The sequence below is a fragment of the Sturnira hondurensis genome, unplaced genomic scaffold (genome assembly GCF_014824575.4).
Source record: "Sturnira hondurensis isolate 20B ecotype Veracruz unplaced genomic scaffold, ASM1482457v3 Scaffold0020787, whole genome shotgun sequence".
Taxonomy (NCBI): Eukaryota; Metazoa; Chordata; class Mammalia; order Chiroptera; family Phyllostomidae; genus Sturnira; species Sturnira hondurensis.
This window is the reverse complement of record NW_028093418.1, coordinates 3,855,233-3,871,743: the sequence shown is the minus strand read 5'-3', so window position 1 is coordinate 3,871,743 and position 16,511 is coordinate 3,855,233. Positions and strand designations below refer to the sequence as shown.

The 16,511-nt window shown below is 58.8% G+C and overlaps 1 protein-coding gene across 3 annotated transcripts in view; it reads left to right on the top strand.

Annotated features, from left to right (window-relative positions):
- The window catches only part of ZDHHC3 (zDHHC palmitoyltransferase 3), a 39,123-nt gene that overhangs the window by 10,603 nt on the left and 12,009 nt on the right, over positions 1-16,511 (top strand). For 2 of the 3 annotated variants that reach the window (XM_037030380.1, XM_037030382.1), the window contains exons 2-5: positions 4,732-5,061; positions 10,666-10,790; positions 15,559-15,655; positions 16,173-16,254. In XM_037030380.1, the coding sequence (XP_036886275.1) occupies positions 4,759-5,061; positions 10,666-10,790; positions 15,559-15,655; positions 16,173-16,254 (607 nt within the window). In that variant the 5' untranslated portion in view covers positions 4,732-4,758. Of the gene's footprint in view, positions 1-313; positions 387-4,731; positions 5,062-10,665; positions 10,791-15,558; positions 15,656-16,172; positions 16,255-16,511 lie in introns of those variants that run through there. The other variant, XM_037030381.1, reaches the window with a different exon arrangement.

Here is a 16,511-nt window from a genome sequence, read left to right as displayed (position 1 = left end):
CTGCACCTGGCTTTGAGGTGATGGAGCCAGTCTCTGCGTGGATATTTCGTGGAGGCCTGCCCGTCCAGCGCCGCCCCCCAGCACCTCACTCTCCCTGCCGGGCCCACTCCCGGCCTGTTCCTCGGCTAAGCCCTGCGCAGCACCTGGCTCCCTGCCCGCAGGCACCCCGCCCCTTCTGGAGCCGCGGCCCTGGAAGAGGCTCTTTATCTCACTTCCGGGTTGGAGGGTGGTTGTCTGTTTTGGGAGGAACAATTGCCTCCCTGTGGTGCTGCTCCTCAGAAACCTGTGTGTCTGTCTGGTTTACACACCCATTCACTCAGGAACACTAACTGGGCATGCGCTCCTGCAGACACCAGGCTGCCCAGCTGAACCCATGGGACTGGCAGGTTGGTAGGAAAAAGCAAGTAAGACTGGTCTTACCGGACCGGAGCTGGGAGAGGGACTGGGAGGCAGGACTGGCAGGGCCCGGGCAGGGCGGGCGGTGTGTACACACTGCGTGTGGCCCCTGCACAATTCCTTCCTGCTCCGTGAATGCCTTTTTGAGTCGAACTGAATTGAAGTAAAGACATGCGGTGGAGAGGAAGCAGAGCAGGGGAGTGGGGTCAAGGGGCCTGGTGGGGGGAGCTGGAGGAGACCACCCCTCCAAGGGTACGGCCGGCCGGCTGGCAGGAGTGGCATTGTGGGTTCTGGGACCGCCAGGCTCCTGCGTCTGCCCCAGCGAGAGTCCTGAGCAGCCAGTTCTGAGCAAGGGCTCCATGGGGGGGGGGGGCTCCGCGGCAAAGAAGCACTCACCCCGAGGACCGGCGTTCTCCCGATTCGGAACGGGAAAGGAGAAGAGGGGAACGTTTGCCTCTTCTGTTGTTAGGGGCAGAGTGAGGGGAACATGCACGGTTTGTTTCAAGGTGGGGTTTTCCCCCGGTATTCCTCAGATTTTCATTTCGCTAATTTAAGAAACAAACCCTTACTGGAAAGCTACTTCCACTGTTTTGAAACTCTGGAACGTGTGGGTTGGAAGGAGTCCCTCCCTTTAACGCCCGGTGTCTGGCTCTGCCCAGTGTGCCCTCTGCTGGTCTCAGATTCTCACCAGTGCACGGTGGTGGGAAAGCTGGGCTCCTCGCACACTCCCTGGTCCCACGTTGTTCGAGGGGGCGCATTCTGGGTTCCTGAGTGAGAGTCACACTCCACCGACTTCATGGTCCTGCTTGGTGCACCTCCGCCTTCCAGAGTGTGGCCATGGCCACACCTGGGGGTGAGTGGGCGAGGCCTCCCCACGCTGGGCCTGGGTTTACAGAGCTCATGAGCGCCTCGCATATCCGTGTGATGAACACACGTGGTGAGTGGTGGCCAGGTGCCCGGCACTGGGCTAAGGAAAAAATGGGGCGTCCAGCCGGCAGCAACCGATCGGCAGGAGTGCACAGTGGGCGCTTGGTCCCCAAAGGCCTGCTGCCTCCGACCAGAACGAGTCCCCTTCTTTTATAGTCAGGTCCAACGGGGCTTCCTCTTACCTGCTTTCACAGCCCGCAGCCAATTAGGGAAGCACACAGGGAGTACGTGGGGAGGCTCGGAAACGGTAGGCATGGGAAGGACACAGGCGGGAGTGGAGGAAGGAGACGCCACACGTGTCATGGTCTGAACAGGCGAGTGGGCGTCAGGTGGCAAGGCCAGTGAATCCTGCACCCCTGAGGACATCGTTACCTAACACACTCCAGTAATTGTTGCTCCTGATAATGACTCTTAATCCTTCCAAAGAAATGGACCGGTGTTGTACTTAAGACAGGAAGTGACCAGTTACCTGGAGATTCGCTTGCGTGGAAGGGCCTGCTCGTCGGCAGAAGCAGGTGTATGGAACATAACTCCAGTGCAGTCCAGCCGCCGTCTGCTCTGACTGTACAGTGAGCACAGTGCAATCACCACGAGCATCTGAACGTGAGCGTTGCCCGAGACTTCACGTTTCGCCAGCCCCCGTTTCTGAAAACCGCGCCATTTGTCACCATTGAGAGTGCGGTTTTGTGGAGCACACGGGTCATGGGGAGATGATGCTCAGGCTGCAGGTGGCAGATGGTCATGCTGCCACCGGGGGTGGGTCAGCTGATGTGCATGGAAACGGACCGTCTCTGTCGTGCTGTGCTGTTCTGCGGGGAAGCGGGGTTTGGGAAATGGACCTCTGTTATTTACAGGATGGGGTACCAGTAGGTTTATAGTTGAGTACCCGAAACAGAGTATTCTTAGGTGCTCAGGTAGTTAGTTACTGTGCTCTTTTCCATACGAAAAGCTACAAGTATACTTGTGCCGCGCCCTGTATTTGGTAGGTAACAGCGGCCTCAGCCACGTGTGCAGCAGACTTCCCAGGGTGCCAGGCTGGCTGGCCACACGTCTCCGTGGGAAGGTCTCCACGCTGCCATTGTAATGCAGCGGCAGGCAGAGCCCTCTGTGGCCGAGTGTCACAGCTGCAGTCCAGAGGCACCTTGCTGATTTCGAGCCTGTGTAGTAATTGCGAGGACATCGGTGGTGTGCGTGCCAGTGTGCGTGGCAGCAGGACAACCCAGAGGGTGGTCGCCTTGGAGGTGGCCAAAACATTGAACTGCGTTCGGTCAGCTTTTGAATCATTGGGATTTCCTGGCAATCCACCTTTCACTTGTTTGGGTTTGCTTGCACAGAGTTTAGAATCTTAGAATTTACTGGGCGTAGGTCAAGGTCCATACGTCCCTGGTCTGTGAGCTGCTCTCCTGTTCGGTGCTTCAGAAGGTGTCCCTGCATCTTTCAGTGCCTCTGGATTGCCCCTGGCAACACTGTTTGCCGCTGGCCTGTGGAGTCAGTTTGCTTTGTTAGAAAACTCTGGTCATCGGACTTGGGGAATGGCTGCTTCTGCTCTGCTTGGGCTGGTCACTCTGTTCAGTCGTGCCGTCGCGTCCCCAGCTCCCCTCACCGGGTGTGCAGTGAGTGTTAGTGCCTCAGAGTATTTGTCGAGTCAGTGTGTCTTTGCTTTGGGCAGGGACACAGGGCCCAGGCGCCTTCGAACCTCTACCTCTGTGCCCCCCGGGAGAAGGGGCCCGGGCTTTCCTCTCTCATGACCTGCACGTGCGGCTTTGACTCCAGAACGCCTGTCGCTTTGAGTGGTGGTTACCGCCTTGCAGCTCTCTGGACACACCCTGCTTTTTCATGACTGTGCTGTAGCCTATCGAAATGCTCTCTCTTTAGTTTTTTTCTTTCTAAGATTTTATGTATTTATTTTGAGAGAAGGGGGAAGGGAGAGAGGAAGAGAGAAACAGTCAATGTGGAAGAGAAATAATCAGTTGCCTCTCTCATGCCCCTGATTGGGGCCCTTGCCCACAGCCCAGACCTGTGCCCTGACCGGGAATCAAACCGGCGACCTTTTGGTGTACAGGACGCCGTCCGACCCACTGAGCCACACCAGGCAGGGCGCTCTCTCTCCACCGAGGGCAGAGGAGGGAAAAGGAAGGTTGAGCAGAAGGGTGAAGACAACCTTCTGCAACCCCGGAAATCACCCTTGGTGCAGAAGAGCTCACATAGCCAGTGCCACTTTGGGGTGACTGCAAGGTGACTTGGGCTCTCAAAAGCCTGCGGTGTCGCTTTCTGTGCTGTAGACTGGGCTCCAAGTGGCTTTCCCAGGGCACCTACCTCTGGATGTGAACCTGAGCCATCGTAGTTTCTAGCTGAGAAAGCTGGTCAGTGACCCAATAGGCCATAGAGTTTGAGGTGGAGACACAGAGGAGGGAGATTGGCACGCACGTGTCTCCCAGAGCGTGCTGTGCACAGCTGGACTGTGGCGACTGGCCCTTTGTCACTTCATTGCTGTCTCCGGGACCCGAGCTGCCACGGTCAGAGGAAAGAGCGCATTCCGGGCGCTGCTGTTCCTGCAGGAAGGTATCTTCCTGGAGAGAGTGTATGCGTGCAGTCTGTGCCTGCATCACAAGCCCCTCTGACCCCCGTACGCCAGCCCCCCGAAGACGGTGCAGGGGGTGCGGGGGCTGGATGGGTGGTTCTCACAGCCGGGGAGACATAGGCCAGGTGGTCGGGGGACGTCTTCGGATTTGGTCTTCAGCATCCCCGCACTGTGCCCCGCCAGCCACATCCCAGGACTCAATCTCTGAGCCCTGGAAGGGAAACCATTTTGGCCATGGGGCTAACCAGCCTGGCTTCTTTCAAGAATGTCCCTGTCCTGGTGGCTGTTCTGCCTTTATCACTGGCTAGTGCAGTGCAGCAAGGTGAAATGTCGTAATGGCCAAAGCTTAAGGCGAGCCCTGGCTGTCCACTGCCCTCCTTCGTCCCCTGAACCCCGCAGAGCCTCGACACCGGTCTCCGGGTTGGTGCCGCGGACAGTTTTCCCGGAGGGCCTGGTGCGCCCCCTGCCCCCTGCCTTTTAGGCCCCACTTTGAACACACCCACCGAGACAGTGTCTGCCTCGAATCCCCAGTGGACGGGGAGACCTGGTTCCAGTCCCTTCTAAGTGGGCGTGTGTGTGCTGCTGCCCTTGGCTGAAGTTGGGCAAGGCCTCTGCCCTTTGAAGCTGCCCCTTTGTTGTGTCACGTGACCAACCCGCTTGGGGCGCGGCGGCCCCATTTCAACAAAGTTGGAGTTAGCGCTGTGGGGGGCTCACATTTTAATGAGCACGGTCTAGGCAGCGTTTCTGCAGGAGGTTCACTTTGGAAAGGTCACTTTGTCATATCTGCTTGATGACAACACCACGTTCCTGGGTCTTCTGTCTTGCAGATGCCAGTATGGACAGAGTAGCCTATAATGCTCATCCCGACCCACCACTCCCGAGACATTGAGCGGAAGCCAGTGTACCTCCAGCCGGAGAAGTGCGTCCCGCCTCCCTACCCGGGTCCTGCGGGAGCCATGTGGTTCATCCGCGACGGCTGTGGCATCGCCTGCGCCATCGTCACCTGGTTTCTGGTCCTCTACGCGGAGTTTGTGGTCCTCTTCGTCATGCTGATCCCGTCCCGAGACCACGTGTACAGCATTGTCAACGGGATTCTGTTCAACCTGCTGGCCTTCCTGGCCCTGGCGTCCCACTGCCGGGCCATGCTGACGGACCCCGTGAGTATGTCTGGGCGCGGTTTGACTGGCCCGCACTCTCCTCCTCTGGCCCTGGCATGGCCCCAGCCTGCATGTCCCCCTGACCTCGGGAGTGCGGAGAACAGGAGGGCCAGGGCTGGGGTGGGACTGGTGCCCCACTGAGGAGACGCGTGGGCACCACTGCCTGTGTGTCCTGTGCCGACGCTACGGTGGCATGTACGTTGATGGGGCCTGCTGGGGAGGCTTCGGTCTGGACGAAGCCTGGCCTCCAGGTAGAAAGGCGCGGTCAGCTGACGTGACGCCAGGGGCCGGGATGGCGCAGAAGGAGCGCCGGGGGCTGGGTCAGGACGGGGCTTCTCAGCGAAGACAGGACCAGAGTGGGCAGGTTTGAAGAAGCCGTATCCCATTCTAGGGCTCTGCACGGGCAGCGCCTTCCCTGTGGGCGAGACCCGTCCTTCCCTGAAAATCAGGACAAGCCTGTTTCAGGCCGCAGCAAGCGCCCCTGGTGAAGATCAGTGGGTGAAGCGGTGGCTCTCCGCCCGCTGACTTAGCCAAACACCCCAAGCTGTGCAAGTGGCTATTGAATGTCAAGTGCTCTGGCATTAAACCCTTTGTTCCTGTTCATTACCGTGTGTGGGAGAGGCAAGAGAGTCTGTTATTTGATAAAGACCTCCTGTGTCTTCATTGTTTGCAGTACTTGGGAGGAGTGTGTTTAAATTAAGAAAGGGAAGCACTCCAAGTGGCGGTGGCAGCAGTCACACAGACTTAGAGTCCCTGAGCCCCGGGGAAAGCTCAGTGAAGAGCTAGTTCCCATCTCGAAGGGCTCCATTTTTTGCTGGTTCAGGCGGTGGATTGTTAATCCGTCCCAAGGGAAATCGGCTTTCCCGGCTCACTGATGTGTCAGCCACCTGTCCAGATGGTGTCTCTCCGTGCGCAGGCGCCTGGGCAGACACGCTCCGGGAGGCGGGGGCCCCAGGGTCCGGTGTGAGGGCCCTGTGTGGTGTGGCCGAGCAGCCCGCACCTGCAGGAAGTGCAGTGCCTGGTTAGGGCCGACGTGTCCCGAAGCATGAGGGTACGAAAGGGCTGTCCCAGCTGCATGGACTTGTTCGTACGGGTGACGAGTTAAGGCTTTATTCAGAAGTTTCTATGACGCCCTTGCTATTGGGGACACCGAACTAAAAGGTAGTATTTTGCTCACCATGTAATTTAGTTTCTGTTAAGCCCCAGGCACTGTTTCTGCTTTCCACTGTTTCTGGCTCCCCCTCTCTAGAGAAGCCAGCCCCCCGTGCAATAAAGGCTGTGGCAGAAGGAAGCAGAGGTTGCTGGGAAGAACAGGGGAGGGGCCGTTAACCGATCTAGGCAGGAGGACACGGCGTCCCCAGCAGAGAGGCAGCAGGAGCAGAGATGCGGGGGTGTGGCCCCTTGGGTGGCCTGTGTGCCATTTCCAATGGTGGGGACTTGGGAGGAGAGTGGGTATGGGTGGGCCAAGCAGGCAGAGCATCTAGGGGTATTGGATGACAAGGGGCAGCCTGGAGCCCCTGAGGGTGTTAAACAAATGGGTGACAAGAGACTAGACTGACCTTTCAGGCAGCAGTGAGGAGGAGCCTGGGGCAGTGAGTGAGGCTGGAGTGAAACGAAGGGCATGTTTCCTGAGCAAGGGGCGGACCTCACGAGCAGTTCTGTTCTGAGCAGTGGGTGCAGCTGGGAGCAACCAGACCCAAATCTGGGCCCCTGCAGCTCCCGCCTTGCCCTGAGGCCGGGCGGTGTCGTCACAATTGCACAGGGTGACTGCGGAACGTGCCAGGGGCTGTGACGGCAGCAAGTGCCATCGGGTGACGTGGCGACCTTTATATGGGGTACAGGTGGTCTGAAGGCCTCTCTGAGGCAGTGCCATTTAAGCTGAGAGCTGAGTGGCCTGAAGTTGCAGGCCAGGCAAAGGAAGGTCTGAGGGCAGAGCCTTCGAGGATGAGAAGAGACCGCGTGCGAAGGCCTAGAGGTGGGAACCTGTTGGAGAAGTAGGACTCCGCCCCGGTGGCCGAAGCACACTGAGTGGGACTAGGGCGGCTGGCCTGGGTGGAGAGGGCTGCAGAGGCCAGGGCCTGCAGGGCCCCTGAGGACTCTGGTCTATTCTGAGTGTGGTGGGAAGCCATCAGAAAGGCACGGTGGGGCCAGGCTTTGTGCTCGGGGTGGGGTTTGGGTGGGGTCGAGCAGAAGCAGGAAGACCAGAGGTACTGTGGTGGTCTGCGCAAGACGTGCAGCTCAGGCAGAGGTGGGGGCGGTGAGGCTGGAGGGAAGCTGTTGGCTTTAGGGTATATTGTAAGGACTAATTCACACGGGGCTGCGTGTTAGAATCCCTTGGGGAGCTTTTAAAAAGCACGGATGCCTGGGCCCCGCCCCCAGAGAGTCAGCTCTAATTGGTCTGGGGCGGGGCCTGGGTATCGGCCTCTTTAAAGCTCCCAGGAGCCCCTCGGGTTCGGCCAGGTCTGAGAACCACCATTCAGAAGATCTGACAGGACGGAAAGGGATCAAAGAGTCTGAGCAGGGTGGGCACAGGCGGGGGCAGGGTGAGGGGGGCAGGGTTGATTGCTGGTGCCATTTATTGAACGGAGAGAGTCTGGGGAGAATAGATGTAAGAGAGAAAGGCTTTCGTTCTGGCGGAGCCGTGTCTATATGACGTGTAAGCAGAGAGGCCAGGTAGGGGCTGGTGGAGCGGCAGGGTCAGAGTAGGGTGTAGAGGTCACTGGTTTTTAGAAGGCACGTGAATTAGGGAACTGGGTGTCAGGTGGGGAGTGAGTGGGGGGGAGGCTTCCGCCCGGCATTCCTGCTGCCCCCACTGTCTCCAGGGGCCTCCACAGTCTGGCCCCTTGCAGTGGGACTCAGGAGACAGTGGTCCTCACTACGGTGTGGTGCTCGGCTCCAGTCCCAAGTGAGTGAGAGCTGTAGTCTGTGTCCCAGACTCCAGCCAGCTTCTCAGGATGTGTCTTGCTGGTGGCCCCAAAGAAAACTGGGCAAAAATGTGGAGCAGCTGTTGGATATCGACCCTGTAAAGGGAGCCAGTCAATCATGTCCACCAGACAGCCCCGGGCTCAGGCTCCTCTGAGCTCCCTGCCCCCACCTGCCACCCCCATCCCAGCAGGTGACACCTGATGCAAAACCCGGTGTGTAAACAGAGGTGGGGCTGCATCAGCAGTGCAGGAGCCCCCAGGGCCCCCGGGCTTCGAAGGTGCAGAGATGGGCACCAGATCTCACACAGAAAGCAGATCAATTAGGGGTTCCTCGTTAACGCAGTGGGGGAGGGGAGGGGAGGGGAGTTTTTAGAAAGGCGCTCTTCAGGGTTCTAAGTTCCCTAATAGGAGTGTAATGTTTTGTATCTCAACAACTCATGACAATGTAGTCATAGTATATCATACTGGTTCGTTAGTATTACTAGTAAAAAATAAAAAAGTGTCTTATAGTCTTCCCCAAATAGTTACTGTACCACCTCCAGCTTTGAAATTCCCGATCCAATTATAGCATCAGAACAGTTGCAGCCTGGTACTTTCTGGACATTCAGCAGTCGTTTAGGAAGTGGGTCCACACAGAGCTTGAGCAGGAAAGGGAAGCGGGAAATGACTCAAATGTTTCAGCAACCTCCTGACAGTGAAGCTGCCCTTTGAGAACTGGGATGAAAGGGACAGGCCTGTGACGAGAGGGGACAGATGGACAGGGCCAGGTGGGCTGGCCCAGAGGGGCCGGAGCTGGGGCAGCAGCTTGAGTCAGACTGGTGTTTGATGCCAGCCGCCCGCTCCTTGCCCACTGCGAGGTTGCGCAGAGCCATCTCAGAAGCGTTCCTTCCGTGTTCCCCAGCCACTTTCGATGCTAGAGGAGGAGGAGGTGGGGGAGAAGGAGGAGAAGAGAGAGAGACATCTGAGGCAGCGAGGGAAAGTGCGTGTCACACACTCCTCAGTGCCAGGGGCTGGCCTGCCACTCTCCGGCTCCGAGAGGCGGGTCACAGGCCAGATGGGGTCTGGCCGGTTGGGAATGAGCCTTCCAGGAGGTTTGTGCAGATGGAGTCACCCTGGGGGCCGACCTTTAGAAAGACGGAGCTGCCACTGAAGTCTCCATTGTGAGCACCCCGTCGCCCTCTGCTGTGTGGAGGCTGCTCTCCTAGCCCTTTATGGGGGCCCCCCGAGGGTCACAGCACATTCTAGTGGCCCCGGGACCTTAAAAACAACATGGGTGGGGTGGGGTGGGAGCCCAACCTGGGCTTCACCTCCCTGGGGCATGACGCTTTCCCTGCGTACGGGTGACCATAGTGGCTTCCAGTTACAGTTTTTGCGGCTTTCAAAACCCATAGAAGTTCATACAGTTGCCTAAACTCAATTCCTTTTTTTAAAAATTTAATTTTTTAATCTTCACACAAGGATATGTGTATTGATTTTAGAGGGGGGGTAGAGAGAAACATCCACGTGAGGATTGCCTCCCGTACACGCCCCGACCGGGGATCGAACCTGCAGTGTTGTGGTGAGCTGGACAACGCGGCACCCGACCCACCTGGCCAGGGCTGACCTCAATTACTCACCACATCAGAGAGACCTGGAAGTAAATCACGCTCCGTTGTTCAGCAGAGTTCCACGTCTGTCTCCGTTTCACGTACTTAGGGGATTGTCTCTGCAAAGAAAGTTCCGGAATTTTGTTTTACTTTCCACTTTATTTTGTATTGGTTTCAGGTTAAAGCTTAGTGTTGTGGGGGTTTGTTAGTTTATTTTTAGCCCTCTGGGATTCTGTAGGGCCCTCTCCTCTGCCTGGGCCCTGCGGTGGGTGGTCTGGGCCCGCCTTCCAGTTGTGAGTCACGTCCAGGCCCCAACCCCTCACTGCTGCCCCCAGAGGGGCCCCTCAGCTGTCTCAGCGTTTGGTCACACACGCCAGGAAAGTTGGTCGTAGGTGGCTCCTTCCTGATATATATATGTATATATTTTTTTGCTTGTATATTTAATGGTTTTTTAATTGCAAAAGCCACATGTTCATAATAGAACGTTTGTGAAACATCAACAAAATAAGCTGTCCCTGTGATTCTGCTACAGGGGTGAGGTGACCATTAATACTTTCACGTGCAGCTTTGTCCTTTTATTTACGTCTGGAAAACCTGCACACAAACCAGCTCCCGTTCTGCGCGCTGGTTGCAAGTCCGCTTCTCCCTCTAACCATCTGCCGTGGGCGCGTCCCACGTGGGTGGCTGCGGGCTTCTGCAGCGCCCTCAGTGTAAAACCGTGTCCTGGCGGTGCCGGGCACATGCACAGTCCCCGGCTCCCACTGCGTTTTGCAGGCCAGGTTTTTTTTCCTCCCTTCTTCATTTTTGAACTTTTAGAAAGATTTTTACTGAAACCCTGCAGACAGTGGAAAGGGCACACAGGATAATTCTATGACCACCCAGGTGGTCACCTCTTTGGCATTTCCTTGGGAAGGTTGCCCATAAATATTCATGGATCTTGGCATAATTTGGAGCACCGAGTCCCCGTGTCAGGGTGAGCCTGTCCCACCCCTGTGTATGTAGCTGCTGCTTTGAAATGACTGTGTCCACGTGGAACGTCAGAGCTGGCGGGGCCCCAGCCCAGCCCGGACTGACGCCTGTCCTCTCCCGCACAGGGGGCCGTGCCCAAAGGCAACGCCACTAAAGAGTTCATCGAGAGTCTGCAGCTGAAGCCGGGCCAGGTGGTGTACAAGTGCCCCAAGTGCTGCAGCATCAAGCCCGACCGAGCGCACCACTGCAGGTACACGCGCGCCCCGGGGCGCATGCGCACGCGCTCGCGGCCCCGCGGGTGCCGCCCCCATAGGCTCCGGCACACCCCTCTCTGGGCACCGAGCGACCCCCAGGAGCTCACCAGACAGGAAAGGGCTTTTGTCCCGGGCTCAGGAGCCCCGTCCAAAGACCCGGCTCTGCCGCACCGGACGCCGGGTCCCCGCGGGCCCTTGACTCCCTGCCGTGTTTCCCAGTCTGAAACCCAGGAGGTGCCGGCTCCCCCACCTCACAGCCTGTGCCTTCGGGAAGGGCACCCGAGAGAGGGCTTTACAAAGTCCTCCTCTGAACGTCTGCACTTGACCCGTGTACGGGGTGGGCCCTGTTCTCTTGCGTCTCACAGGGAAACGAGGGGCTCATCCTTGATTGAAGGCTTATCTTTGAAACAAAACTGCAAGAAGTTATGACATGGTAGAATTCAGCCCCAAAGCCACTTCCGCAGCTTACCAAGGGTGATTTTTCCCGTTCGGTTTTCAGATTTCTTTGAGGACATTTAGCTAAAATTGCACGTTTTCATTACAGAACTGCAGACTTGTCACTTGGTCCCTTTCTCAGGCTGGTGTGGGTCTGCAGGCGTTTCTGTCCCAGAGGAGGGCGCTCGGCCTCCAGTGGTGTGTTTGTGGTCAGCTCCTGGGCCCCTCCTGGGCCCCAGGCACCCCAGCCCCCTTGTCCTCAGCGCTCACCTGATTTCCGTCCCCACGGTCGCTCTCGGAGCTACCTCTGCTATAGGAATGATGCCCTGAGTGGGGACTCAGGACTCAAGGGGCGAAGTGGTTTCCTCGTCCTTCCCTGAGCCCCCCTCTGCCTCGAGTTCCCTTGCCACCTCCTCGAGTCTTCCCCCAAGTATGGTCCGGGGGAGGCGTTACACCGAGGGCTAGTCAACACGTCAGCCCGAGCAAACAAGAGCCACTGATTCCCATGGACCCGAGGGAGGACCCCTGACTCAGGAAATGTGTGCTGACAGCTGCTCCTTTGTGGTGGCTCATGGTGGCTCGCAGTGGCCCTGCCGTCAGGGCACCCACAGTCTTGCGTGTGCAGGAGCCCTGCTGCCTGGCTGGAGGAAGCTGCTGTGGGTCTCGCCTGTTCAGGCGAGGTGCTTACGCCCAGCTCTCCGGTTCCTCTCCTTGCAGGAGAGTCTGTGGGATCTAGAACTGTCTCCATCCTCTGAGCTCTGGCGGCCCCCACCAGAACTCCTCGAATGTGGGGCTGGAGGTGTCCTTCCAGCCTGGCAGTGTGCTGGCAGGTCTTCCCGCCAAGGAGAAGCCCACTGGGGCCCCAGGCAGGTGCTTTTCCCTGGCGTTGGGGACCGAGGAGGGAGCCATCCATGGTCACGTGGATGGCCCTGGTGCTGGGTTCACGCATTAGGTTCTTGCACAAGGAGGGGGAGACCTCTGGCTTTGGCCAAGCACACACCAAGGCTGGGACGCTGTGGCCTGCTCAGGGCATCATCCAGGTTCTTGTAGGTTCTTGTCTCTCCTGCAGGATGGTTGCTGGTAGTTTGCGTGGCCACAGTGTTGTTTCGGAAGCATTGCATTCACAGACGCTGTCTCCGCCCTGGGAGACTCGGGGCCGGCTCTGCAGAGGGTGGCATGCAGAGCCTGGGTGGTTTTGCCCAAAGCGAGGTTCTGAGAGCACAGTGTCCTCCACTGCCGCGCCCAGAACTGTTTCTGAGTGGCTGCCAGGACGTGGTACATGCCTTCTTTGTTTATATTTTTATTTTTTAATATTTATTTTTTACTTTTTAGAGAGGGGGAGGGAGGAAGAAAAAGCGAGGGAGAATCATCAATCAGTTGCCTCTAGCATGCCCCCATCCAGGGACCCAGCCCACAACCCAGGCCCATGCCCTGGCTGGGAACCAAACTGCTGACGCTCGCTTTGCAGGACGATGCTCCACCCACTGAGTCGCCCAGGTCAGGGCTGCTTATCATTCAATGTAGTGAACGGGCTTTGAGATGAAAACACCACTTGGCACCACGTGGAACCTCTGGCTGTGTCCTTCTTGATTTCCCTCCTGGGGCCAGGCAGTCTGACGCACTGCAGCCCGCTGCCAGGTCTGCCCTTTTCCCGTCCGCAAGGTGGAGCCCTCACCCGCTCTGGCCCTTGCTCAGCGGGGCCTCGGTGTGGCTCTGGGCTGGGGTGGTGGACGGGGATGGCCCCGACCCCGGGGCCTCTGCCCAGGCAGAATGGGTACACTCGTCCTCCAAGGTGCCAGAGTGAGAGCCACTGCAGGGAGGGATACGCTGCGTCTCCACGGGGGGCTGTCACCAGAGGAGGGCAAGGGGCCTCTGCCAGCCCCTCTTGGACCTCAGTACCAAAGAAGGGTCCTTGCACCCCCCAGAGAGGGAACACAAGCGTAAAAGAACCCAAAGGCATGGGAGCCCGTGAGCTTCTCGGGCTCTCCCAAGCTTTTGAAGGCAATGGAAGTGGTAGGGAGCCAGAGAAGAAGCCAAGAGAAGGATCCTCCCTCTCTTAAACCAATGGTTTAAACACCTGGAAGGGGCCTAGGAAACCCTCCACTTCAGACACATGGCCTTTTCTGTGACCGGCCCTACATGCCTAGGACTTGCTGCCGGGCACTGGGGACTGGATCCCAGAGCTCCCCCCCACAGCCCTGGCACAGGAGGCTCAGACGTGGTGCCTGAGGCCAGTGCCCGGAGAGGGCTGATGGAGGCAGAGAAGTGGCCAGAGTCAGGGAGGGGCCCTCAGGGAGCCTGCCCAGGCCACTGTGCTTGGGCTGCCCTTCTGTGCCCAGGGAGGGGTCCCCCCTGAGCCCCCAAGCACCGGGCTGTGGGGACGACGAGGGCTGGCACTGAGGTGGCCAATTCCCCAATGGGATGTCAGGTGGTGGGAGGCCCACATTTTTTCATCCTCCTTGTGACAGATGGTGCTTACAGTGGAACAGCCTGGCAGGGTGTGGGCTGTCACCGCCCTGGGCCAGGGGTGTCCTTCACTGACCTGCTCAAGGACCCACCTGCAGGCCCCGCCCCAGAGCCCTGCAGGCTGGATGTTCTGGGAGCCCTGGGGGAGCCAGCCTCTGTGTGGTGCCTCCGGCCACCAGCATGGATGGACACCCACCCACTCACTCCCACTCACACACGTGCCACACCACCTGGTGGGGGGGGCTGCCTTGGCATTTCGTGTCTTCGCAAACAGCAGACACAGCCCAGCACCCTGGACGGGGTCTGCAGCCAACGGTGGGCTGGACCCCCTTTTCCTGCTGCCTGAAGGATGAGTGCTTCTCTGATTTGCTGGTGAGACGTAGGCTCCTGTGAGGGTCAGCTTCCTGGGCCTCGAGCCTGGTCCCTCCAGGGAGGCCGGGAGAGCAGGGCTCGGGTTTCCCGAGAGAGTGCGGGGCAGCTCCCCGCAAACGTCCGGCCAGTGCACGCCTCTGCCACTGAGCACCCGCCTGACACCCTCTTAGAAGTGAGTGTGACGGAAGAGCAAGTGCTGAAGAGCCTCGAGCTGGGCGGGAGGTTGTTCCCCTCAGGAGTTTGTCACCCACACCGTGGGGGCTAAGAACCCCAAGGCCAATTGTCCCGGAAGGACCTGAAAGAAATAGGCTCCGAGGGGGGCTCCGTGGGGGGATGTGGGGCCTGGCAGCCGAGGCCTGGGACGCAGGTAGATCACTCTGCCTGCTTGTCAGCACCACACACGTCTGTGTCGGGAACGAGCGTTACCGATCTGATAATACAGCAATTAATAAATAGTAACACAAATAAACTCTCGTGTACTCACAACCGTAACCCTCCTTTTGCCCACCCCGTGTGTACTGTTCACGTGTGTCTTGTAAATCAGCAGCACAGGGAGGGAGGGAGAAAGCAAGGAACCACAGGTCATGGGGTTGCTAGCGCCTGACTTTCTCTTTACTTTGCCCACGGCCCCCGCATGCCTGCGCTCCTGGCCCCAGGGAGTTTCTATAGCTGGGCCAGCAGCCCTGAGATGTGGCCCTTTGTGGTGGGTGACAAGACCCTTTGAAGTTGTAGAGAAGAGGGTAGAGACCAGAATGATCCAGTGCTCGTCTGCACCAGGCCGAGTCTGTTCTCACTGCTGCTTTGTGTCCACGCTTCTCTGGACGGGCGGCCGGAGTCTCGAGGTCAGCCTGTCTGCCCAGCGTGGCTCAGCCTACCCGGTCTGCCTTGCCACCGAAGCTGACACCATGCTCAGAAAAGGCTGCCCTCCTGGGGCTGGGGTGTGAGCCCTGCAACTCCGTGTCACCAGTCACAGTGGCCCCACAGTGGGGCCCCCTCAGAGTGGCCCAATCTCTTTGCCAGGGGTTTAGGGAACAGCTCACTCCTCACCCGCAGGACCCCTTCCCCACCCGCAAGACCCCTTCCTCACCCGCAGGACCCCTTCCCCACCCCATCTGCCAGCACCAGCAGGGCCTGAGGCCAGCCCTTCCTGCAGGGCCACCAACCTCCGCGCATTGTCAGGGTCTGAGATACAGTGAGTGGGAAGAAGAGCAGTCATTTTCCCTGTCCCATCTTGTCCTGTCAAGTTCGAAACTGCTTTCCATTCTGGCCTCTTGTTAAAGCACACACGTTCCCAGCTCGGTGTCCCGTCAGGGAGGCAGCCATGTCAGTCCCACCCCATGTGTCTGTCCAACAAGAGCCCTTGGTGGACGACTGTGACCCTGGGGGTCCTGGCCGCCATCCAGCCCCTTGCAGCGCACCCGCAGCGGGGGGCTCTGCACTCCTCGGCCTCCGCCGGGCCCTCCTGATGGCCTGCCTTGTGCGATGTTGCAGTGTCTGCAAGCGGTGCATTCGGAAGATGGACCACCACTGTCCCTGGGTCAATAACTGCGTGGGCGAGAACAACCAGAAGTACTTCGTCCTGTTTACAGTAAGTTCTGCCAGGGAGTCCTGCCCCACCCCCCACGAACCAGCGTAGTGCATGGCTCCCCTCCGCCTTCCAGCCAGCTCTCCTTGCTCAGCGAGGGCTTACCTGTTCCTAAGCCCTTAGCTCGAGCAGCTAGAGTCGGCTCAAGTCGATGAGCTGTAAGTGTCCTGGGCCCCCACCATAGCACGCAAGCAGCCGGAGCAGCTGAGGAGGCTGTCCTGGTGAGGACAGTGGGGCAGGGGTGGGGGTGCGGGGGCAGGCCCTGTTCAGTGTGCAGGCTGCAGGGGCCGCTGGGGGTTAGCACCCCAGCCCTGACTCCTCATGCAGGAGGGGGGGGAGATGCAGCCAGCCTGCAGCCCCCAGGGCAGCCCCGCCCCCTGGGTGCCCAAGTCACGCCTGGTGATGGGTCCTTGTCCACACATGGGAGGAGGGGCAGTGGGGGAACCGCCAAGGCCTCTGCAGCCCCCTGCAGGTCAGGTAGGCCCTCACACCCTGACTGAGCGCTGTGCCCCCGTTACAGATGTACATAGCGCTCATCTCCTTGCACGCCCTCATCATGGTGGGATTCCACTTCCTGCGCTGCTTCGAAGAAGACTGGACAAGTGAGTATGAGCCAGGGCCCCCTTCCCACTGGGTGGTGGTGACGTGAGCTGGATGGCTCCTGGTTTCCAGCCTGGCGCCAGGGCCTCTTCACTTCATTAGATCTCCTGTGAGCCTATGGACTGCCCAGGGAAGCTGCAGCAGACACCCAACTCTCCCTTCTTGAAAAAGAGCAGCCCCTAAAAGTCAGCCCACGGGCACGGTAGTGAGCGGCCCAGACCCTGCCCGGAGCTGCCAGTGCGCCCGAGGTGAGGCGGGG